This window comes from Delphinus delphis, chromosome 14 (genome assembly GCF_949987515.2).
Source record: "Delphinus delphis chromosome 14, mDelDel1.2, whole genome shotgun sequence".
NCBI lineage: Eukaryota > Metazoa > Chordata > Mammalia > Artiodactyla > Delphinidae > Delphinus > Delphinus delphis.
The window spans coordinates 28,916,185-28,940,988 of record NC_082696.1 but is presented as its reverse complement, the minus strand read 5'-3'; the positions used below and the strand labels follow the sequence as shown (position 1 = coordinate 28,940,988).

Sequence of the window (24,804 nt, the reverse complement as noted above, 5' to 3'; positions counted from 1 at the left end):
AAAAAGTGATAATGGTTCGAATGAAAGGCATTGACTTGCTAAGATGCATCAGCAAGAAGCAGGACGCTCCAGGTTCTGATGGATCTCACCCGCCAACCTAGTTTTCCCTCTGAGCGCTTCTAGCCAGAGGTACAGTCCCTTTGTAGTACTGACCAAGGTCAAGGTATGTTAGCTGGTGAGAGGTGGCCCCCGATGCACTTGAGTCTGCCCTTGCACTGCGGCACCCCAGGCTCAGCGGAAAGTCCAGTGTGGCCAGGAGCAGGGAGGAGGAGGCTGGATTTTTTTGAACACAGGCTCAGACCAGCCACAGACTGAAACAATGCAAATAGCCCTTAGCGGCCACAAATCACAACTGGTCAGTCGGGAACATTGAGCAGTTATGCGGAAGGCATTTGGTAATGCAAAGTGGAAGGAGCTATGCATATTAACCACTTATAGGTCAGCTGGGCTGAGGTGGGGAGAAGCAGAGAGAAGGAACAGCTCTGCAGTCCTTCTGGCAATTTTAATTGAAGTCCGCTCCCTCTGTGCTTTTCTTGGTGCTAACACAGGGTTTTGTCCAAGAGAGTGCTTAATAAAGTGCTTGGAGAATTGGTCCTTCTTTCCTCTCTGGGGCATAAAACCAGAAAATAAAAAGTGGAAAAAAAAAAACCCAAAACGTCATCTCAGCAAACTTATATGCTCTTCTGTTTGAGTATTTTCAGTAACAAGGAGCTCATCACTTATCAAAAATGCACACTACATTGTGAGTCAGCCCTGTCTGTTTCAAACACATTCTTCACTCATTCCTAAGCCCAAGCCTACCTTCCGGGAACTTGGGTTCAGAGGTTCTGCTTTGTCCTCTGGATCAGCCTTCCTCATCCCTTCTTCACAAAAATGGCACAAATATTTGAATGCACCTCCATCCCTTGCTGAGCATCCTCTTGTCCAAGTCAAACTCCCAAACTCTTGCAACCGTTCTTCACAGACCATAGGTCACCTGCCATGTTATCCAGGTCGCCCTCCCTTGGTGGGCACACTGCAACTCTCATCAAATATTTTACTCAGAGCTGAGAGCAATACTGCAGTACATACATTACTGCATAATACAGTATATACTGTATTATGAGCACAGCAGAGTATGTCTGTGTCTCTGGTACACTCTGTTCTTATTGATACAGCTGAAATTGTGCTAAAAGTTGGTGTCCAAGGGCTTGCCACCAAGCAGAACCCTTATATCTTTTACTTGGAAAATTGATTTTTGAAAAGAAGTACAGAATTTCAAACTTAGTCCAATGAAATGTCATTTATAGGTTTGAGCTCATTCCAGAATTTTTTTTTTTAATGAGTATGCTTTCCCAACATTTGTTCTAAGAGCCCATGCAGAACTTCTGAATCTTCATCAAGCTCGTCCTATGTATTAGCTAACCTTCCCAGAAATTCGTGTCGTCTTTATTCAACCTTCATCATTTCCATTCTTTCTTTTATATTTCTCCTTCTCCATATAAACAGTAGGTAAGTGTGTGTGTTGTGTGTGTGTGAGAAGGTGAAGAGCACGGGTCTATGTGTGTGATCTAAGCAGGAGACGTACGGTTGATGCAAATGACCAGTTCCTGTGTTTCCTTTCATCTTGGGCTATTTCCAAAAATGTAGGACATAAATATTTTAAAATTTTGTGTAAAAACCCAAACTGTGCTTAATTAATAACTCTAAAAGTTCATTTCCAAAAGTAGATAGACTCCAAAAAAAGTCAACAAGATTCAGATGTACTACATATAGATATATACTTTTTTGACTATACATCCACTTTTGAAATGGTATCAATATATATTATCTCTGTATTATAGATACTATTTAATATTTATGCATTATATATATACATATAAAAGGAAGGGATGAAAACTCAGCTCATTGGTCAGTTTTGGAGGATGCTGGGGAACTACCTCATTATTTTGAAAAGTAGAAAATAAAGAGAAAGTTTCAAACATTAATCTTGGCTTTCTTATATGATTCATACTTCGGGGCAGGCAAATAACTAATGAGAAGAAATTTCTCCTTAAGAGAAGTATTGCTGATAAAAAACTTAGTAGGAATAATGAAATGAAGATAACGGATCTGGGAAATGATCCTCAAAGGATGCAGGCATGACAAAGTGGGAGATAAGCACACAGGACATGCCTCTGATGGCAGGACACAGGCCATCACCTGGGAAGGAGTTTGCAAATAAACAAGAAAATCTAAATCTTTGTCAGCCTCTACATCTAAATAGCAGTTTACAGGAAACACAAAGGACAGAGGGTCACGTGATGTGACTACAATCGGCAAATCCAACCCCGGGGAAAACCCTATGAAACAAACGACCCAGTTTCTTCATTAAAAATATAAAGTGTAGGGGGAGGAGAAATGGAGGTGAAACGTACAGATTATGAGACATATCAATTAAGTATTTGGATTGTGATTCAAACAAACTATAAAAAATAATTATGAGACAATTGGAAGGATGTGAACACAGACTGGATACTTGATACCAAGAGACTATTAATAGTATAATATTTTTAGGTGTGATAAGGATGTTGAAGTTATAGTGTTTAAATGTCTTATCTTTTAGAGGTCCCTGCTGAAATTTTAGAGACAAAATGACATGTTTGGACAATGACTCCAAATAATTTGGGGGGCAGAGCAGGTGGGGTCATAAATGAAGACTGATAAAGTTTTAAATTGGGTGGTCAGTACATCAGGTTCACTACCATTCTCTTTACTTTTGAGTGTGTTGACGAGAAAATGTTTTTCAGGCGAGTGTGTTTCCCTAAGATTTGTCCTAAGAGCACAAAAGGCGTTAGAGGAAAGCGAGTTCTTACCTGTCACAGTCAAAAAGGTCAGAGAGATGAGGAGATTGATGCCCCAGTTCATGCTAGAAGTTAGAGCCATGGCTCGTCCTCGAATTCCACCAGGAAAAATCTCACTCAGCACCAGCCAGGGCACTGGAAGACAAGGAAGAGTGGGTGGGGGACAGCAAAGTGATCAAAAAGCCATTGAAGCTGAGGGCCAGCCCACTGACCTCTGCCCTAGTCCCTCGTGATCTGTGGTTGGAGAGCAGGGCCATGTCCTTTTACAGGACGAGGGAGGAGAGAGTGTGCTTCCTCCTCACCTCCAATCAAGTGAGAAGGGATTCAGGAGAAACACTGAGAGAGCTTGACAATGGTCCCTGGAAGTAGAGGGAGGGACATAAAGGGCTGGTAGGGGACACTGGCCTGAGACACGCAAACAGAAAGGGCAGTGGCTAGGGCCATCTGCCCACGACAAGGGGCAGCTATGAGCCTCAGTGCCAGAACCCGGATCTATCTGCTTTCCTCTGGACCCTTACCTGTAACCTCCTCTGCCCCCGACCTTTGCCAAGTCCAACATCATAGCTACTGAGTGGGTAGGAAGTAGAGCCAGGAGGGCGGAGGAAGGAGGCTGGCTCCTCTCCCCTCCCCCACTTGGGCTTCCTGGCCTGTGGCAAGCTGGGTGGAGAGAAGCTCTCAATTAGACAGAGCTCCAGGATTCGGTGTTACGCCAGGCCAAACATTTGACTTTCTGAAAGGAGACGACTCTTGGCACGAAAACTGATCAGAGGACTTTTTATGATCTGAGAGTGACACAAAACATTATAGGACCTGCCTGACGGGATTAGAAGGGGCAGCAGAGGAGCAAATTAACTTGTCTTCTGCTCACAGCCTATCAAATCCAGTTTGCCGAATAGCTACCAGTTCTTCCAATGGGCTGAGACCTTTACAAACCTTATCTCATTTGATCCTCGCTGAATTCCTACCAGATAGGAACTATATCGCTCTCCCTCTTTTATAGAAGAGGAAATGGAGGCTTAAAGGAGTTCATAATTTGCCAAGGTCCCAGAGCTCAGAGGTGGCAGCAGAGGTGGCGCTGAGCCTGGGCAGCCTCTGGAACTCATGCTTCTTCATCTTGGTGCTCTCTTGGGGGTGGCTCAATAAATATTCGTTAATGAATACATAAATGTGGAGTATCAGCACCTCTGATTCTGAGGAAAGAAGGGCTTAGGAGCTGTCCCAGCCCTGCTCCCTGCTGGCTAAGTCACATTGTGTTGCAAAGCCGGTGTTCAGATACAGACCAGATGCATCTTCTTGCCCGAGAGGAGGCGGTGTGAGGGAAGAAGCGAGAGGCCAGGGAGCGGCCCCCCGCCAGCAACCACCTGGGCTGCCAGGGCCAGCCAGAATCCTGGAGCAGTCACCTGTGTCTCTGATTGAAAAGTCACCTCTCACGACAAGGTCATGCTCTGTAGAGAAAACACCTGCTCCGAGTAAATGTGCTGTTTTAAAGTAAGAAAAATATTTAAATTATACAAGAGGGCTGGAAACACATTTTTTTTTCTTGATTATCTTCTCCAAGTGAATCTACGTAGGGCGGGGGCGAGAACCGTAACCAAAGGAACATGATTATTATTGTTCTAATTAATAGGGAATTCAAAAATAACATTCCAGATCCCTCCCCTCCACTCTTTCCCCCAGAAGACCTTCACTAGATTCTTGCAGATTATATCCTTGGAGACGGGTGCAAAGCTCAGGTAACCTTGCCTTGAGGTTTGCAAGACAGGGGATCTGGATCTGAGTAGAATGACAGCTGCATAATTCTGGTGAAGCCTTTGTAATGGCCTGTCCTTGGGCAAATACAAGATGAAAGTATGTAAGTCCACTCTGTTGAAGATAAATGATCTATGCTGCAAGCCAATCCCCCAGGCCCCTTCCTGCCTTGGGTATTTGGTGAGGGTAGGGGTGGAGCAGAGCGTTCCTTATGGTCTTTTGCTCTAGCAGCCGTGAGGAAAAGGTGGGGGAATGGACATGCTGATTTTCTTTGACAAGAGTTAGCACTGGTTTTCTTGATCTACTTCCATCCCCACTTCATCACCTCTGATATACCCCACTTCCCCTCCCCACCTTGCATCATGATGGCTTCTTGGAATTATTTGGTGGGGTTTGGGGAAAATCCTTTCCACGCTGTCCTCAGATGAGAATGAGTTGATCCTGCTGTTACAGAGAGTGGTGGATCTTACCAACAAGAAGATGGGACAGTTGCACAAAGCACTAGTTATAAGTGCTCAGTCTGAACTGTCGAGGGCTCACCTAAAAGCACCCAGCAACCCCACTGAGGCCTGTCCTAGGCACGCATTCAGTGCAGCAGCTGAGCCAAGTTCTTGGGCAGTTTAACCAGTCAGTGAGCAATGAACTGAATACTGAAAAACAGACTTCCGTCAGTCTCTGATGGGCCCTGTTGTCAGGCAAAACTTACACCTGACATTTCCAAAAGTAATATATCATTGCTGAATGCGACTACTTCTTTTTTGATCTAGTGGAGAAAATTCAAGAATCGATGCCTTGGTTTTTGTAATATTGACAAACTGGATGTTGCAACAATTGACAAAGGTTTTGACAAGGATGGTTCAACACCCCCAATATGGAACCTGTCAAGTCAAAAATAAGGAGAGTAAATAATTAATAAATATTTGTAAATTAATTAATTAATTAATAATAATGTTAAAATAATTTTAACAATGATCTCAGAACCATAAAAATCGCAGGTTATCAGATCCAGAGAGTGTGAAATAAAAATCTGAAAGTGGAACTTGCAGCAAGATAGAATTTACTGAGAGGGTAAAGTCTTTCCATGGAAGACTTAGGAGCAAGATGGTGCCAGAATCTTATAGGCCTCCATGTTGCCTGAAAAAGGGCTGTGAGCACCCAAAGCAGAAGGAATGGAGAAGCTCTTTCAATTCATAAGTAAAGAGCAAAGAGGTATAAATCATCACATGCGGATATATATTGGTATTCAATAATAACAGGTGGAAGTTTTTTTGTTGTTGTTTGAATCCCTAATGTTTTTCCAATGAGATGGCCTAATTTCTCTCCAACAAAAATCAAGCTATTGTCACATGCCACAGTAAAATGGTGGCTCTCTCTGGCTGTCCTCATTATCCCCTTCCCTGATGACAGGCCCACAGGGGGTGCTTTGCGCTATCTGCTCGTGAGGAATCCACAGAGTAGTCAGAGATATAATAACTCTTCTACAGTGAATGAAGCTACTCACTGCAGCTTAGCAGGCCCTGCAACAATTCTCCTCGATGCCTGTTATTTCACCTTTAACCCCATTATTCCAGGCCCACCTCAGCAATATGTACTTGTGTAAATGTCAGAGTCTGCACGTGTCTTTAAAGTCTTCTCTAGGTTACAAGGGTTGAGGAAATTTTGGTCTTGCTGGGAGCTAATTGTCCACAAATATTGAACCTCATATTTCACATGGCATTAAATCACCAGGGCTGCCCATCAGAACTTGCCTGATCCAGATGAGATCTGCAGAGTTTATGGCTGTACAGAGTGTCATAAAAAGACCATGAAGGACAAATACGTTGAAATGTCTTTGTTTGCAATGGAGGACATGAGCTTGAATGAATAGGGCCAATCAGTGGAAATGGCTGAGCTCTGTCGCATATCAACAGCCACACTTAGCTCCTCCCTCCTCCATATTTCAGCCACTGCTGAACATTTTTTTCCACTGAGGCTGTCATTTCTCTCCCTGTGCTTTCAGATTCAACCCCCGCAGCATTTCAGGCATGCTTTCCATTTGGCTTGAGCATTTTCTGAACCACCTGGCATGGCAGCCTCAGGTTTGAAAGACTCATGGAGGCCTTGAAACTCTTACCAGGGAACTCCTAGTAACTTTGGAGGAAGTTCTACACTTAGGCTGCAGAGTTCTCAACAACTTGATGGAGCCAGTGTCCTATACTTTGTAGGAGTGAAGCCAGTTAAATTATGGCCCCATAAGTTCCTTGAGTGGGAAAGTCTTGTCCTTTAAAAATATACTCCACCGTAGGCCACCATCTCCAATATCATCAGTGATACTGTAGCTTTACTTTATTTTTATTTTTTGTATTCTCCCTTTTCTCAGTCTCTCTGAGTTTTGCTTACTCCTGACCTCTTTTAAAATACTTTTTTTCAAGAATATGATCTTGGATTACTTAACAGGAAAACAATGAAATAAAACCTCAATGTTCCCAATCTTTCTATCTTAATGATTTCTAGTCAGAATCAACCGAAATGATTTCTTAAAATATTTTTTAGGAAATTGGATTAAATGAAATAACCCTTAATAAAAAATGCCAGAGTTAAAAATGGAACCCTTTTGTGATCAGGTACTAATTGGGAATAAGAACGGTGGCAGTGGTCTCCAAACTTTCTTGCTTGTGTAGCCTTTAAAATAATTAGAAAAACTAAGTACTTTCTTTCATTTATAAATCAACATCTAACATTTTTTTACCATATAAATTTAAATGACAGCAAAAGATGCAATTTCTATGGTATTTTTAAACTCTATATTTACAGTAGAGAATAATTATATCACTCAAGTATTTCCAGTGGAATTTAAATACAATACCTATTTGATACTCATCTTCATCCATTTAAAAATATAACAATAAGGCATTTAACATAAAGTTGACATCATTTTCAAATAGATGAAATGTGGGGGATTTCCTTGGCGGTCCAGTGGTTAAGACTCCACGCTTTCAATGCAGGGGACGCGGGTTCGATTCCTGGTCAGGGAACTAGGATCCCACATGCCCCGTGGCACAGGCCAAAAAAAAAAAAAAAAAAGGGAGATGAAATGTACTGTTTTCAAGAATAATAAAAATAGATGGGGAGTTGAAAAAGTTTTTTAATAGGAGTGTCACTACATTCTTTAAATTAACAACAAAAGTTTGTTGTAATGATATATCAGCTGATAGCTTGATTAGGTCATCCTACAGTTTTGTTGAAAGTAAATTATTAGAAATATCTAGGCTTATGAGAGAATTATTATCTAGTCATTAGAGTCATTTTTCCATACCACACCTACACCAATATTTCCAACTGTCTTTTGCATTAGCGTTCCTAAGGTTTTTATAATTGGGGACATATATCATAATAAGATTTCTGGTGGGTAACAGGTGTGCTTTCTTTTAAGTGGAAGAATAGTTATTACTGGCAAGACAGGGAAGAAGAAATTTTAGGAAACAGACTTTTCCTAAAAATCCAAAAATTGATTTCCTTTGATGTATCATTGAAGGAATATTCCAGAAAGTAGCCTCCAGGATTATGCTTATCCCAATTTGCAGATCACTGAACTAGAGTTCAAAAGGCAAAACAAAAAAGGGAAGGAGATACAAGAAATTAGTCTTTTCTGGTTTACACTATAACTTGAATGTCATGCTTCACATGTAACATTTTATGCTGTGCTTTTTTCATGAATGATGCTTCAGACTCCAATGAGAAAAGTATTAATAGTTTTTAATGTTACAGGTGTTCCTTGGAAAAATGCTTAACATTGTGTTCTGAAAAACAATAAAGTAACAGGTGAATGCTGTGTTTATTAAGATAGTGTTAAAAACTTAGTCTGTTTCTTTAATGTCTTTACTGTCTGATATTCGTAATTTTCAAGGGCATGGGCCTATGATCATAGTGTGGGATGGAGAGGAAAGTTAAACACCGATGTATTATATTATGTGAAGAGTTGCCTTTGGTAATGTTGTAAATGGTGTTACTTCTCCTTGTTTAGCTGTGTTCATGCTACAAAAATGTAGTTTTAGACTCTTTGGTTCTATTAGGTACCACTGTGCATCATTTAACTCCAAAGAGGAGAGTGAGATTTAATTAGCTAAGGCACATATTTCTTTAAGTTTTTCCTCTTGCTTGGGTGCAAATTTAGTATAAAACCATTCAGATACTATTATTTGTTTACTTTGCATTATTGCAATGACTAACACCAGAGGACCATATAAATCACCACTTTAATCAAACAAAATAACTTTTAACTTAATTAACTGGAAAAAAAAGGAACAGTATTGGTGTGAATATTGATGATAACTGAAATGTAAGATTTAAAAGAAAAAAAAAAGATTTGAAAGATATTAAAGGTAGACACAATTAACACAAACCCATTGTGTGAATACGATTGTATAATGGCTACATTTGATAATAAAATTCTCCTGTTTAAAGAATAATAATTTAATCAATATGCCTCTTCTCTAAGAATATGTGATTATCCAAGAAGAATGATAGAAAAAGAGGGTGAGCACTAAAAAGTCTTTGACGGTGATGGTTTGGAATATTAGGGGCCTGGTGTCTAGGAGGAAATATGAAGAATATCAAAATATCTTTGAAAACATTTGATATAATTCTGGTCTGCAACCCTTTGTTCTAAACCCTGTATATCTTAGAGTGAAGCAGCTGAGTAAACTTCCAAATTAGAACCTGCTGTTCCACACCCCTGGAATTGTCATAATTTTTAGCTGTACAAACAACACATAAACAATTGCTTTTGGAAGAGCTGGAGATATTTAGGTATAAAGTCTAAATTCAAATGTTATGGCAGATGAGTCATATGCTTCCTACTGATAACCATCCTCCAAAAGACTGGTTAAACTCCATAAAACCGAACAAAACAAAAAGCTAGGCTCTACAATCTTTGTACCTTAAGAAGTTCTAATTTCTTGTTTTAAACAGAAAATTGGCCTTTTCAGAGTGTTTGAGTTGAAAGACGATTTTTCATGGGTCTCGCCTTTCAGCATGTCTCATGAGAAAAAGCACCAATTTTGTTCCAGGCTGTCTTTCTAAGGATGTTCATAAAACAAACAACCTTGGAAGACAGAGTGTCCCCTCTAGAGCAAAGTTTTGTTTACTATCCAGTAAATTAAAGATAATGTCTCCCTCCAGGGGAAAAATCAGGCTGGCTTACTGTCTATTATAAAAGATTTGGGTTCCCTAAGCTTGGGGTTCCTCTCCTCTAAAATAACCCAGTCTAGGTATAGGTGTCACCTGGCCTGGTTCATAATGCCCTGTGGGTATTGGGGCCTGGGGAATTTGTGCAAATGCTGGTAGTCTGGCTATGGCTATTGCTATGAATAATAAACTGTCCTTTGTCTCTGACCAAGGAGTCTTGTGTCTTTGTCAAAATCCATGAAACTGAGGCTAACTTGTAAGCTTGCGAGTGGGCTCAAATATCAGCCAGTTTACAGTTCTTGAGAGTTTGATTACTTGTGGCTATGGTAGGATTTTTCTACAAAGATCTTTTATTGCTATTATTAACTTTAGACTTCCAGCTTACATCTGAGAAATTTAACGTGATTGTTAAGCCTGAGATAATCCACTGAAATATTTCTATAAGCTCTAACACTAATTAAGTAAACAAATTCCAGGCTCAGACTTCTACATATTTCTCTTAGGAAAACCAGGAAGGAGTTGTCTCAAATCTTTTTTGGAAAGAGTTAAGTTCTAAAACATTCAATTACTAAACCAAGGTAGGAATTATTATCCCATGATATGACTAATCTCAATCTCTCTCTTTTTTTTTTTTTTTTTTTCCCACTCCAGGGGAAACGTTGAATCTTGTATTTGGAGCAAATATGGAAATTTGGAAATGAATATTTTGGCTAACACCATACATTTTTTTAAATGGCCTTAATTTTAGTAAATTTAAAACATGAAACTTCTTTAGTCATCAAATGAATTAGAGGTGGCCACACATCCTCAGTTGAATAGTTTTACTCAGATATAACTTTTGGTCAAATGTGCATGGGGTTCCCCACAAACCACTTTTATTTCTGATGGCCTAGATATTGACACAGATTCATACTAGAGAAGATCAGGATATGTCAACCCTAGACTAGAGAGACAGCTCCCCTTCATCACAGAAGCTGAGAGAGTTCCAGAAACTTTTTTTGACTCATCTAACAAATATTTCTTGAGCCCCTATTGTGGGCCAGGCCCTAGGTTAGGCTCAAGGAAACAACAATGAACAAGCCAAAGTTTGTGTGCACACAGGACACAGAGTCTAAATTAGTTGCACCAACTTAGAAGAATGGACAGTTGGGTGTTTCTCAACCTAAATCACACCTTTCACCTTTCGCCAAAGACTCAGAATTTTCTGTAACACCTGTCTGATAACCTAGAAAACTCTCTTGACTGTAGGTAATGCAGAAATGAACCATATTTCAAGCAACACATGTATTTTCTTTAGTCTTGACCTAACTGGAATGGTGTGCATAGAAGGGAGGTGAGGAGGACCATGGCATCATAATTCAATATGTGGCTATGGAGCATCTGCTGTGTCTCCTGATGTGCCTTAAGCAAAATGACTGCTGGGGTCAGTGCTGGCCTTACCAAAGCTATACACCTCTTGTCTAGACTACGGCCAGATATTTTGAAATAGCACTAATGACTAAGTGTATTGAGTCCATGCCACACACCAGGCACTACACTAGGTACCCGTCATACAAATGGCTTTGTTCAACCCCACAGTTACACTGTGAGGTGGATCAGGAAGCTGAAGCCTAGGGAGATGGATTCACCTGCCTGGAGTCCTACACTGTAGAGCTGTGATTCAAGGTCAGGCAGCCTAATGCCAAAGCGTAGTCTGAATTCACACACTGTTGTGTAGCCTCCACAGGCTTTCTGCTCTTCTCCTAAACCTCCAAGCTCACGTCTCCCTTAAGGCCACTTGATGTTATCCCTGATCCTTCTTGATTTTTCTTCATCACTCTTACCTCCACCTAAATGTTGACACTTCTCTCCTCCTGAAGTTGTATTATACATGTATTCATTTTCTGGCTTATTGCCTGCCCCCACCACTAGCTCCATTGGGGCGAGGTGTGGCTCTCTCTCATCCATCCCTAAATCACCAGCAATGGGTACCATGCCCAGTGGGTTGTGGTGAGCAATCCACACGTGCTGGACAAGTAAGTGAGCAGGTGAATCCCTACCACTGTCTCCCTCTCTCCTCTCTTCGTAATCACTCTAAGATGCTTTCTTGATGGAACTCCTGCCTATTTGGTAGAAGAGATTGGGGGAGGTGATTTGCTGTCACCTGTCATTCAGTCTTCAGTGTAAAGTTCCGCTTGAACTTGTGAATACAAAGGCAGTTAACGGATGACAGTCATAGCCTCATTACAGAACTTAATATGTGACCTTGGACAAATTCCTTCCATCTGCTCTAATGAAAAGATATTAGTCATGAGGTGGAAGAGGAGTTTAATTAATTTATGGACATAGGAATTTTTGGATTTATAAAAAGCCCTAATAATTGTTCTTTTTAATTAATTTATTTATTTTTATTATTTATTTTTTATACAGCAGGTTCTTATCTATTTTATACATATTAGTGTATACATGTCAATCCCAATCTCCCAATTCATCCCTCCACCACCCCACTCCCCTCCTTTCCCCCCTTGGTGTCCATACGTTTGTTCTCTACATCTGTGTCTCAATTTCTGCCTTGCAAACCGATTCATCTGTACCATTTTTCTAGATTCCACATATATGCGTTAATATACATATTTGTTTTTCTCTTTCTGACTTACTTCACTCTGTAGGACAGTCTCTAGGTCCATCCACGTCTCTACAAATGGCCCAATTTCATTCCCTTTTATAAAAGCCCTAATAATTGTTGTGAAAAGAACAGTCACACACATTTTTCTGAGTTACAGAGACTGTTCTAAGGAGGGCAGCTACACAAGTGTTACCTCAGATGAACTCATGAAATAATAACTTTACGCCTTGGGCTTGGGCTTGGGCTCATCTCTGCTTTACTTTTGAAGCCCAAGAAGAAGAGAAATCATTATGTGGCTCTATGTCCTCATAATGTCAGGACTTTTTGGTTCTACCCTGAAGCTTGAACCACAATAATAAAGTGTTCAGTTATTAGAAGGAGCTAAAATGATCAGGACCACCCCAGAAAGACTGGAAAGTCAAGTTAAGATTTCGAACATATTTTAAAGTGAGAGATGAAGCGTGGAAAACGGAATGTTTCATAAAAATCTCCAATAAAAGCAGTGGGGTATATATTGTGATTTTTATTTGATGGAAGAGTTTTGGTATTGGTTACAGAGAAATGGAGGGCAGAGATTCTTAACCTCGGGCTATGAAACCCCTCAGCAGGCTAGTGAAGCCTACAGATTCCTTCATAGAATAATATTTTAAATGTATAAAATAAAATATATGAGATTACTTGGTACCAAATTTATGCCCCCTCCTGAATTCTAGATTCCAGGGTACCCCATTTATGCTAAAATCAGGGAAACAGATGACCAGAAAGTAAAATGATGTAGGGCATACACTTTAACCTAAAAATAGAAATACTTTTTGACAAGAGAAACTATGTTGTGATCTAATACAATGAAGGAATGTTGTTCTAAGCCAACACATATTTTAAAAGATTTAATAAAGATGATTTAATCTTGCTTTGATTTTGCTTTGGAACAGCAAGTACTTTTCCCTTTATGCCCCTATTTACACAAAGGATTTACTTCTATTACAAGTAATAAACTCTCTAAATGAAATACCTGAGCAATAATCGCATCAGGTTAATACGTTTATAATGCGTTCACGATCTGGTATGAAAATTTGCTCTTAATAAAAATCTTCTTTAAATTCCAACTGGTTCGTGCCAATGCTCTAGAATACAATTTTGGTGACTGAATTGGAATTCTTATGGTATGTTTTCTTTAGAAAAGAAAAAATGAACTGCAGCATGAATATAAACAGAAATGGCTAACTCTTAGCAAGAAAAATAAAGGACAATTATTCAGATCTCTTCTAAAAACCCTAAGAGAATTGACAGTCTCAAGCCACCCACGTGAATTAACTGCTTGTTTTCCTTAGAGGGAATGTTTGGGATTCTGTCTCCGACTGCTTGCCTTCTACCCTCAGGCGTGACTATCCGGATCAGTGCTTGGAACAGCAATTACAAGTTGAAGAAACCGTGAGATGAAGGGTTATTTCCCTTTCCCAAACCCAAACGTCCTTCAGACTGAGATTCTCCATCTCATTAGCATTGCTTTTGTTCTAAGAAACGCTCAAAAAGACTCTCTTCTCCATGTGAAAGCAAAAAGCAAAGGTGTCCAAAAAAAATCTGGGACTACTTTTAGATACTCTGTGTCTAAAAGTAGGAATTAGTGAAAGTCCCAAATAACTCTTTACAACCTGACAAAGAAAGGCCCTAAATGCCTCCAACTACTTATTTCTGAGCACTGCTAACTCTCCTGCATCTTTTCTTAGAGGCAAAAACAGAAAGAGATTTTTAAAACTCACACCACAGTTGAGACAGGAGGGAAGGCGGCAAGGCACAAGAATGACATGGCTGTTGAGGATATGACAAAAACTGGTTAGAACAGATTATGTGCAAGATGGTGGAAGATTTGACTTCCAGAGGACCTTGAGCCTCGTTATAAGCTCATTATGAGACACTAGCTATGCTAAATGACATACACACAGGCACCACAACAGTTCCAAAGCCAACCATTAAAGGCCAAAAAGTGGGCCGTGGCCCAATTCCTGGAAATCTCTGTCTCTTCCCCAAAATAGTTGTAATAATCTTCCCACTTGTCCGCCTATGAAATTACCCAGCTCATAAAAACTAACGACCCCATATTTCGGGGCCTCTCGCCTTCTGAGATGGTCCATGCTCTGTCTGTGGAGTGTGTATCTCCCTAAATAAACCTGCTTTCCCACTTAACTTTCAGGGCAGAGTCCTCTTGCCTGCCCTCTTGTATCCTTCACAAGCGTCCTATATTAATAAATCGACTTGCCTATCACTTCGCCTCTCACTGAATTCCTTCTGTGCTGAGACGTAAAGAACCTGAGGTCCATTAAATCCTGTGACCAGGTGTGTGGTTTCAGCTGGGAGATTGTGGGTTTGAGTCCCCGCCTAAGCCAGAAATTTTGGGTTCAAGTCCCAACTGAAGTGCAGCTGGATTCGAGTCCCACCTGAAGGAGTGAGATTAGAAGATTGTGGGTTCGAGTCTCAAACTGAGGTGTGTGGTTTCAAAGTGATGGATTGTTTTGCAAAAACATGATGGTTTCAGGAGGAACAGGCGCTTCTGTGGCAACCTAGTGTTCCCAGCTTTCCTGGTACTTAGCCTACCCACTAGATAGCTTGACACAGATAAAGAAGCACACTTCAAGATTTTTCCTGTATATTCACCTTAGTTTTAAAGTTCTTCTTTCCCTCTCCTCCTTAGAAACATAAATGTACCCCTGCATGGTTTTCAAACAGATATATACAGTGCTGACTTAAAGGGACAGAAGGAAAAAATGTGAGATGTCGTGTCTTCCCTCAAAGAGCTTACAATCCAGTAACCACATTCTGGTTAATAAACCAAACAAGCATACAAAAGCAGTACACTATATCATTAAGGACTAAGTTGTATTATCACGTGGTAACTTCCATTTACATCACACACTGTAACATCCAAAACACTTGCACATGCATTAGTTCCCTTGATGCTCACCTATACTCTGTGAGATAAGACAGGTATTATTATGCCCAATTCATGGATTTAGAGAGCGCTTCAGAGAAAATAAATGACTTAAAAACATATAACCAGTAGGCAGAAGAACTGAGATTAGAGCCTAGGTTTTGTGATTTTAAATTCAGGCTCTTTGTAGCCCAGAACTGAACTAGTCTACACTAGAAATAACTAGTAGTTCATACAAATAAAGACCTTGAAGAAATGGAGTGAATTCATAAAAGAGATAAGACTTTCACTGAGCTTTCAAGATAGGAGGCACTTGGGTAGAGTAGGGGGGAAGGAAAAGAGGCCACAACAGATGCTTTCTGTCTCTTGACCTGGGTGGGGAGCAATGGGAAATAAAAATGCCCAGAGAGGCAAAGCATTGCCTCATGTCACAACGCCATGGGGCATCATTCTCCTTATATCCCATGTGGAATCTATATGTGTTTCTATATGAATGGTAGCCCTGAAAGAAAACTCCACAGACTACGATGTAAATGGTGCCCCTTGGAGTTGTGCAGACGCTCTGATGGAGTTGGGTGGGATGATGGAGAACCTTGAAAATCACACATCTTTTCCCTCCAGGATGAGTGATATAGTCATAGAAAGAGCATGGAATTCGGCTTCAGATGTCCAGAGTTCTAGTCCTAAATCTGTGTGATCTCAATCTCTGAGAGTTTCTTGTTTCTTTTCTCTAAAAGGAAAATGTAGGACTAGGTCATTTCTAATCTTTTCATCTTGAAAGGCATTTGGTTCTTCTGATATGGAAGAAAGTGGGAAGCCGTGGAAGATTTGTGAGCTGTGGTGACATGGGGAACATGATTACTTAGGGAATACTGGTATGGAGGACGGCTGGGTGTGGGAAAGGCCTAGAAGGGGAAAGAACCACAGGAAGGGTCTCCCAGTAATCTAGGGATGAGACTGAAAGGGGTAGACTAGGATGGCAGAAGTGGGAAGGAAAAATGAACACAGGAACCCTTTGTGAGGGAAAATCCAAGAGCATTTATTTGGTCATTGACTGGATTGGGAAACGGGCCCAGAGCGTCAGACCTGAGTGACTGGCAGAGTGACTACCCCGTGGAAAAGAAAGACAAGTCCCCTGACATGAGGGGAATAAGAATTCAGCCTCAGCTTGTGTTCAGCGGACGGTGAAGCATCAAAATGGAAAAGTTCAGCAACCATTGGGAAAAAGGGAACAAGAAGTCACGTGAGGCAACGGAACTGGAGATACGTGACAGTGGTCAGCTCAAGGGAGACAATTAACATTCCTGAGAAAATAAATATGAAAGCTTTTATCATGCATTAGCAAAAGAGTGTTTTTTGGTTTTATAGCTAAAGAAACAAAAGCCAAGAGACAGTAATGAAATGACCTCATGGCTTCTTTAGAACCAGATGGAATGGAAGCTAGTCATATAGTTTAACAAGTAATATCTTAATGAAAAGAAATGAATGTCTATCAGAGAAACTGAAGACAGGATACAGAGGCTTTGACCTTCTGAAATATTTCTTTCCAGATTCTCATCTATTCTCTTAGTCAAGTTTATCACTCTGGACATTTTGTACTGTGTCAGTTTAGCTAAGCTGGAACTACATTTCCTTCCCTGTGTAGTTCTGGGTAAGGGTTGCCCAGAAGAGAAGTTTGCCTGAGACTTGGAAGGCTAAAGTGACACTCAGCCCTGTGCCTGGGGGGTTGGTGCCCTGGACATCAGTGCAGACTGTACACATTGTTGTGGTCTGCTGGTTCTCCTTGTTGGCATGGGGAGCAGCCAGTGCACCCAGATCCCCTCCTCCAACTTCTCCAAGTACCAGGCCAGGCACATGGGCAGGGCTCTGTGGAGAAGGACATCAGTTTTTCTGCAGGTGGCCTGCGTCATCAGAGTTGACATGGGAGACAGATGTGGGTTCCATGTTCTTCTTATGGATTCCAGTTTGCCCTAGCAGGGTCCCTTGTCTTTGCTGCCCCCTGCTCTGCATCCAGCTTTTCCTCCCACCTGCCCTGCTGACCTGCAGAGACTTCAGGCTGCAACCAGATGCAGAAGCCGCAGGCTTCACAGACTCCACCAGCTTTTCTTGGCGGCCCTGATTAGTGACTTTCTCCTTTGCCTCTAACCGTCCCCTACCAGACCTTTGCTTGCTCAGCAGCTCTCACAATTATGCAGTGTCTAATCCCTGTAGAGAATTCCTTATCTCATATCACTCACAGCAGTTCTGCTTTTCTGCTAAGACTGCTCACACTGTCTTCTCATCCAGGCCTTTCAATACCTAGCCTCCGTTTAATTGACTGTACTTTGTGCATTTCACTTATTCTCAAGGGATCATTAGCTATCAGAAAAGGGTGATGAAATTTTTTTTTTTTTCTGTACGCGGGCCTCTCACTGTTGTGGCCTCTCCCGTTGCGGAGCACAGGCTCCGGACGCGCAGGCCCAGCGGCCATGGCTCACGGGCCCAGCCGCTCCGCGGCATGTGGGATCTTCCCGGACCGGGGCACGAACCCGCGTCCCCTGCATCGGCAGGCGGACTCTCAACCACTGCGCCACCAGGGAAGCCCGGGTGATGAAATTTTAAACTTCATCTTAATATCTCTAAATAGGCATCACGATAGACTGGGAACCAATATTAAACCATGGCGTCTGGGGACATTATCTATAGGCTTCCAGGGCCTGGGCTGGAAGCCTCCACGGCACCCAGAACTACCCAGCTCTGTGAACAGAAAGAAAGAAGCTGCTATCTTGTTTAAGCCACTGTTATTTTGGCCTTTATTATAGCTGAGCTTGAATTCCAACCAATATACACACTAAACATTATCTTAATCAGTTTAGTTATTCAAGTAAATGCACATCAAAAACTTCTGCATTCTCATCATTATTTTCCTTCTCTTTTATCCTGTAGCTCAGCCTTATAAAAACTGTTCATGCTCGCTTAGCTAGCAGAGCTTCAGAAAAAGAGAGACTGTCTCTATCCTGCATAAAATGCAGTGGCCCATTAATAGCCTCATGTGATGGACAATAATACACTATTTTCATTCATTCTTTTTTCTAATATATCTTCAAGGAGAGGACTGAACTGACAATTAACAGTTACTATCAAGACCAACACAGTTCTGCCTATTCTTGTCTTGGCCATTTCAGAAGACAAGGGATGTTTTCATGAGAGCAAGTCACTTAACTTCTCTGAGATTCAGTGTCGTCATTTATAAAATTTGGTGAATACTTTTCTTCCCAGGCTTGTTGTGAAGGTAAAATGAAGTACTCCAAAATATGTAAAAACTTCCTAGAGCAGTGTTTGACATAATAGGTGCCAATAAATATTAGCTGAATCTAAAGCTTAAATTATGTATTTTTAAAAATTAGTATAGAATACTATTTAAGGAATTCTAGAAGGTAAATAACAAATAGCCTCCAATAATTTTGTCCAAAATCAGATTGAGCTTCCTGAAAAGGGGAACTCTTGCTCTAATACAATAAAGTATCAAATGGTATGTGAGTGACTGAGGATTTACTGTACTTTTCAATGTTGCCCAAAAATTAAAGAGAAGAAGAGTATCATGAGCTTGGGAGGACTCTTACCATGAATAGGTTGGCTCTGGAAGTTTAAGATCAATGTCTCTCATATTATAATGTGTGTCATGTCATAACTTCTGCCAACCTGAGAGATCCTCTGAATGAAAACAAAGAGGGCATCCTTTTCTTAATTGATCTGTGATATTTCAAAAGATTGGATCAAGAAAACTGATGCAAAAAAGAAATATTTTTAGTTTTATGATGAATATATAGGGAAAAAAAGATGTCAGCAAAGGGAATCAATGGAACAATAAATACCACCTGAAGTTTATCAAGTAAGCAAACCTTATTGATATAGAAAGGTTCACAGACAAGGTTAAGTTGATTCCTTGGTACAAGGTAGCACTCATATCTTGCTCTTCTAATAGACTTTAAAGAGTTTCTGAAAATAACAATTTTTAAAAGGTGCTTACTCAAATTTCGTTAACTTCATGTATCAGAATGGCCACATAAGTATTGTTATTGCTGCATGTTATGGCTCCCCAAAATTCATATGTTGAAACCCTAATACCCAATGTGATGACATTTAGAGATGGGGCCTTTGGGAAGTAATTAGGTCATGAGGGTAAAGCCTCCATGGTGGAATTAGTGCCCTTATGAGAAGAGACACAAAAGATCTAGTCACTTTTCTCCTCTCTCTCTCTCTCTCTCTCTCCGTCCCATACAGCAAAAAGTCTGCCTCTACAAACCAGGAAGAGAGCCCTACCAAGAACTGAATCTCCTAGCACCTTGATCTTGAACTTCCCAGCCTCCAGACTGTGAGAAATAACTGTTTGGTCTCTAAGCCATGGCAACCCAAACTGATTAAAACAAGTGTCTCACAGGTGCACACCCAAGATAATTGAATCTTGAAAGAATGGTAGAAGCCTGTTTCCAGGAAACTGTTCGTTAATGATGTTTATCATTTTCAGTCTTAAGAAGCAGGGTCAGGGTCCAGGAACGGGTCAGAGAGAGCAAAGGTTGATGGTATTGTAGCATTTCCTCTATCTGCCCATGCACAACCCCTTATGGGGAAATCTGTCTACTCATAGGGCGAAAGGAAGGGCCATCTTCTGGACATCAGTGCTTTAGATCATGTAGTCCAGTCTAGCCATAGCTGCTTAGACTAAAACAATCCCTTATGACCTGGCACAGCAAAAAGCAGTGTACATCAGATTCCCTCTATGGAATTTGAATGAATCAGTATCTAGAGACTGATCTCACATAGACGTAGGAGTAGAAACTAAAAGATGAGGAAGCAGAATTGAAGGAGAGGCCGTATCGGCCATGTGCAAGTCCAGTTATTAATTAACTGAGATTAAGCAGGTCAAACCTGCTGGTTGCTGACCAGAAAGAATCAGACACAGGGAGCGTAGCTCAATCCATTCAACCAAAATCTCCTTGAAGACAGGGACAGTATCTGCCTTGTTCATTACTCTTTCCCTAATATTGAGCACAGTTCATGGCTATTAAAACAATTAGTCACTGGGTACATATCATTTGAATGAAGAGTTAAGAGTGGATCACTAGCACAAGCCCTCTCCAGAAACACTGTCCAGCGTCTGGCACCAGAAACCTGCACGTGTTCATGAGATTCCTTCTCCCTCAACACAGCCTATGTCTTCTCATTATTCTTGAACCTCCAGCATTTCCCTTTATGGGAGCAAATTTGTCTGCTCCTTGATCATTGTAAACAAAAGTTTCAATATCAACTCTGTAGGAGAGGAAAGGAAGGAGGAAGAAAGGGAGAGAGATGGAGAGGAATGATAGTGGGAGGGAGAGGTGACAGGTAGGAGTTGAGGGTGGTAGAGAGAGACTACCCTTGATTTTTAAGCGCATCATTTTCTAGTGAGGCGTAAAAAAGAGCCTTCACAACTTCCCTACAGAGAGGTTTAGACTTTGGATGTGAGGCTAAAAGATGAAAGAACTGCAACAAACAACCTATTCTAGCAAACTCGAGTTTGCTCAAGAGAAGTGATTAAACTTTGTCACTGCAATAGACTGACTATATCAAATAAAACAACCTTGTGGCTACCTCCCTGTAGATTGTTTGTACTATGTTCAATGGGAATGCATTGACTCCCATTCTCTTGGTTCATAGACAGAGTAAAGTGCCCCAGGAGGTTACTCTAGCGATCAAATATACTTCAATAATGCATTATCCTTCCCATAATAATCCCTTCTTAATTCCCTTCTTCTTCTTTATTACTGGAATGCATCTACTATTGTGTCTTTAAGAAAATCTAAACACAATTTTTTTTCCTTGCACCTATGAAGAAAGTAGAGAATGATATAGAAGACAATGTCCCAGTCAACTTTGTTTTCATAAAACAATATATTCTCTTGAGCAACAAATATTTTTCAAGGTCTGATTCATTCCTAATCAACTGATATTAAAGTATCCTCATGTGACAGATAATGGGAAACTAATCCTTGGTTGAATACTAGCCCTGCGCATTTCACAAGGCAGATATAAGCCAGCCATACTTTCCTCATTAGCAGAAATATCAGGTGGCCAGTATCATCCCCATCTTCCTTCTAGTAGTTCTATGTATAAGGTACTATAGCAGTAGGATGCTCTGACGGGTCAACGTTAATATATAACATTCATAAGGGGAGAGAGGGAAGGAATGAAAAATGAAATACTTACTTGGTCCTAGACCAATTGAAAATGCAGCAACATAAACAAGCAAGCTGGCCAAGGACAGCCATTTCAAAAAAGCTGGGACGTCCGCAGGGTCCGTGATGACCTGGTACTCAGTTTGGCTTAGTCCAGCATTCGATAAGGATGCCGAGGTCGTTTCTCCTCTCCTATCCAGGTCATTTCTCGTGGGCCTTAGCGAGTTTCTGCTGCGGGAAGCCATCCCTTTAAAGGATTCTCTAAGAGTGTCATTGCTGGCTGACAGGTTACCTGGTCCATAGAGCACAGACTCATCCAAAGACTGGTTGATAGGACTATGGTTTCTGCAGATATTGGTAAAGTTCATATGGATGTTGAGATTCACGATGCCCATGGTTACCAACGAAGCTGCCATCACAGAGGAGCCGACACAGAGGAGGGTTTTGCTCCCGACATGGTCTACAAGCAGGGTGGCCGGGATGGTGCTGAGGACCTTGACAACCCCAACCCCTGTGGAAGCGAGGCTGGCCGCCTCGTTGCTTTGGAAGCCAACGGACTTCAAAACAGTGGATGCATAGAATAATATGTTTGGCTGCCCAGTGATTTGTACAAAAAATACCAATGTTAAGCCTATCATGATTCGGGTCCTCATGTTGTCCTTTGAACGAAACAGATCCCCAAAACTGTACTGATATTCATCTTTCAGGGAAGATTTGATCACAGTGAGTTCCTCCGTTGTATCGGAGATGGCTCTCAGCTTTCCGAGAACCTTGCTAGCAGCTTCCTCGTGTCCCTTCATCACCAGAAACCGAGGACTTGGAGGAAGAAAGTACATCGCAATCGCCTGCAAAACTCCCAAGGGAATAACAAGGCCGAACATGTATTTCCAGCCGTGGGAAACATTGGCAAACGCGTAGTTTGAAATGTAGGCAAAAAGGATGCCAATGACGATCATCAGCTCGTTCAGCGACACAAGAAGGCCTCTCTTGTGTTGGGGAGCAATTTCTGCGATGTAGACACACGTGGCGATGGAAGAGAGCGAAATGGAAACCCCAATAGCAATGCGTCCCGCTATGAGAGCCGCATAAGATAAACTGATGATCAAGACCAGGCTCCCAAGTCCCAGGAGGCAGGATGAAAGGATGATGGCGGCCCTTCTTCCGCACCTGTCAATCAGGACCCCTCCGATGAGAGAGGCCAGTAGGGCCCCGATGAGGAGGGAGCTCACAACCATTTCCTGCTCGTGGCAGGTCAGGGCTAACAAGGTTCTTATCTGCAGAAGAGCCCCAGAGATGAGCCCAAGTTCATACCCCACCAGGAAGCCGCTGACAGCAGCCGTGACAGATGACAGGAGAGTAAACATACCGCAACCTACGAGCAGAGAGAAGAAACAGGTCAGTTCTGAATTGTGTCTGATGGAGACTTAAGCTTGTCTAAGTACGTTTTTCATAGCACTGAGTATAAACACATATAATCATAGTCAAATAATACACTAACCAAAACATGAATAAAGAAGGAAAAATCCTTTTTCTTTCATTTTTGGGGAGGAGAGGGGTGGAGACATTTAGAAAGTTATTTCTTCTATTTGTGATGTGATGTTGGTTTTTGTTTTGAGCCGAAAGATATGCGAGATAAGCAGATGACAGATGATGAGGACTGAATAAACAAGAACATGGTTTCATTCCTGCCTTGGTGTTGGAAGAGAAATTCAGAGAGCGTGGCTCCTCGGGTCCCACTGTCTAAGGCAAACCCTTGAGGGCAGGACAGAGAGTGAAGCAGCCTCTGCCAGGATGTGAGCGCCTCCATGAATTCAGAGCTGGGTCAGAAAGAAGGAGGCGGAAGTAGGTGCAGGGAAAGGACCCGACAGCATCCATCACTCACTCTGAGGAAGGAGGAAGGGGCATGGGACAGGGGGAAGAAGAACAAAAGGGGCTTTATATTGTTCCATTCTTGTAGGGTTAACATCTGAGGGAAAATGGTGAAATGTTAAGAGTCATTAATTTTCGGTGGTAGGTGCATAAGTGTTTGTTACATGTCTGTAACTTGTCATAACAGAAAGGATACAAAACAAAAAGACAAAGGCTTAGAGAAGAGGATCACAGGTCCAGGAAGCACTAGTTTCCAAGGCCGGAGCACAGAAAATCGCTCGTCCTGTTTGAGGAGCTATGAGATGCCAGGACGTCATGTCATGTACGGGGGCACAGCATGAGCTTGGGGAGGGAGGTGGGAGGGGGCATCAGTGAAAGTGGGTAGGTAGAGAGGGAACACTTCATGCAAGGCCTGGCAGGTCACAGTGACAACTTTTTATTGTATTCCCAATACAGTGGGGTCCATGCCCACTGACCAGTAAGAGGGAAGACACTCTGAGCTTCTTGCTGCTGTGTGGAGACTAGTTGTCAAAAGGCAAGACCGGTAGCAGGGGGTAGTTTGTCACCTTCGTCTCGACAAGAGACGGTGCCAGCTTGCATTTGGGTGTGAGGAGTGGAACTGATGACAAGCAGACAGATTCAAGAGTTAATTTGGAGGTAAAAACGATGACACTTGCTTGTGAATTGGTGTTGGAGGGTGAGGAAGTGGGTCAGAACCCAAGATGGCCCCCTGGTTTGAGCAGTCTGTTGGGTGGTTTTACAATATTCAGTACCCGGTATGCAGGCTTATGTACTATATGGGCCACAGGTGGACCTAGGGAAGAAGCAGAAGGGACCTGGCTATGGGCGGAGGTGAAAGGAGAAGGGGAAATCAGAAGTTCCATATTAGATTTACTAAAATGGTTTACTTGTTTTACCTGTAAGGTGTTCCGATTAAAATATCAGGTAGTGGATTGAGAATACGGATTTGGAACTGAAGAGGTAAGTCAAGGCTGGAGAGATGTATTTGGGATCCAGCAGTGTGTATTTGGTATTTACAGCTACAGGGACGGGAGAGATCACTTAGGGAGACAGAATAGAGGAACAAGAGAAGCAAGACGAGGACGAGGACCTAGGGAATGCCAACATTTAGAAGGGGAGGCAAAAGCAAAGGCGATGGAGAAGGAGCAGAATGAGATGTGTGTGAAATGGACTAGAAACGTGTGCTTGGACACACAATTATCACAAGCTGAGCTAAGGCTGTTCAACTATGCCATTGCTGGAGTAGGAGGTGTGATTTAAAAATGCCATTTAGGGCTTCCCTGGTGGCGCAGTGGTTGAGAGTCCGCCTGCCGATGCAGGGGACACGGGTTCGTGCCCCGGTCCGGGAAGATCCCACATGCCGCGGAGCGGCTGGGCCCGTGAGCCATGGCCGCTGAGTCTGCGCGTCCAGAGCCTGTGCTCCGCAACAGGAGAGGCCACAACAGTGAGAGG

General features: G+C 41.8%; 1 protein-coding gene across 2 annotated transcripts in view; it reads right to left on the bottom strand.

Moving 5' to 3' along the window:
• Positions 1 to 24,804, bottom strand: part of SLC2A12 (solute carrier family 2 member 12) — a 57,048-nt gene that overhangs the window by 14,525 nt on the left and 17,719 nt on the right. For both annotated transcript variants that reach the window (XM_060029937.1, XM_060029935.1), the window contains exons 2-3: positions 21,494 to 22,834; positions 2,835 to 2,957 (exon numbers count right to left, since the gene is read on the bottom strand). In XM_060029937.1, coding sequence (XP_059885920.1) covers positions 2,835 to 2,957; positions 21,494 to 22,834 — 1,464 coding nt within the window. The remainder of the gene's footprint in view (positions 1 to 2,834; positions 2,958 to 21,493; positions 22,835 to 24,804) is intronic.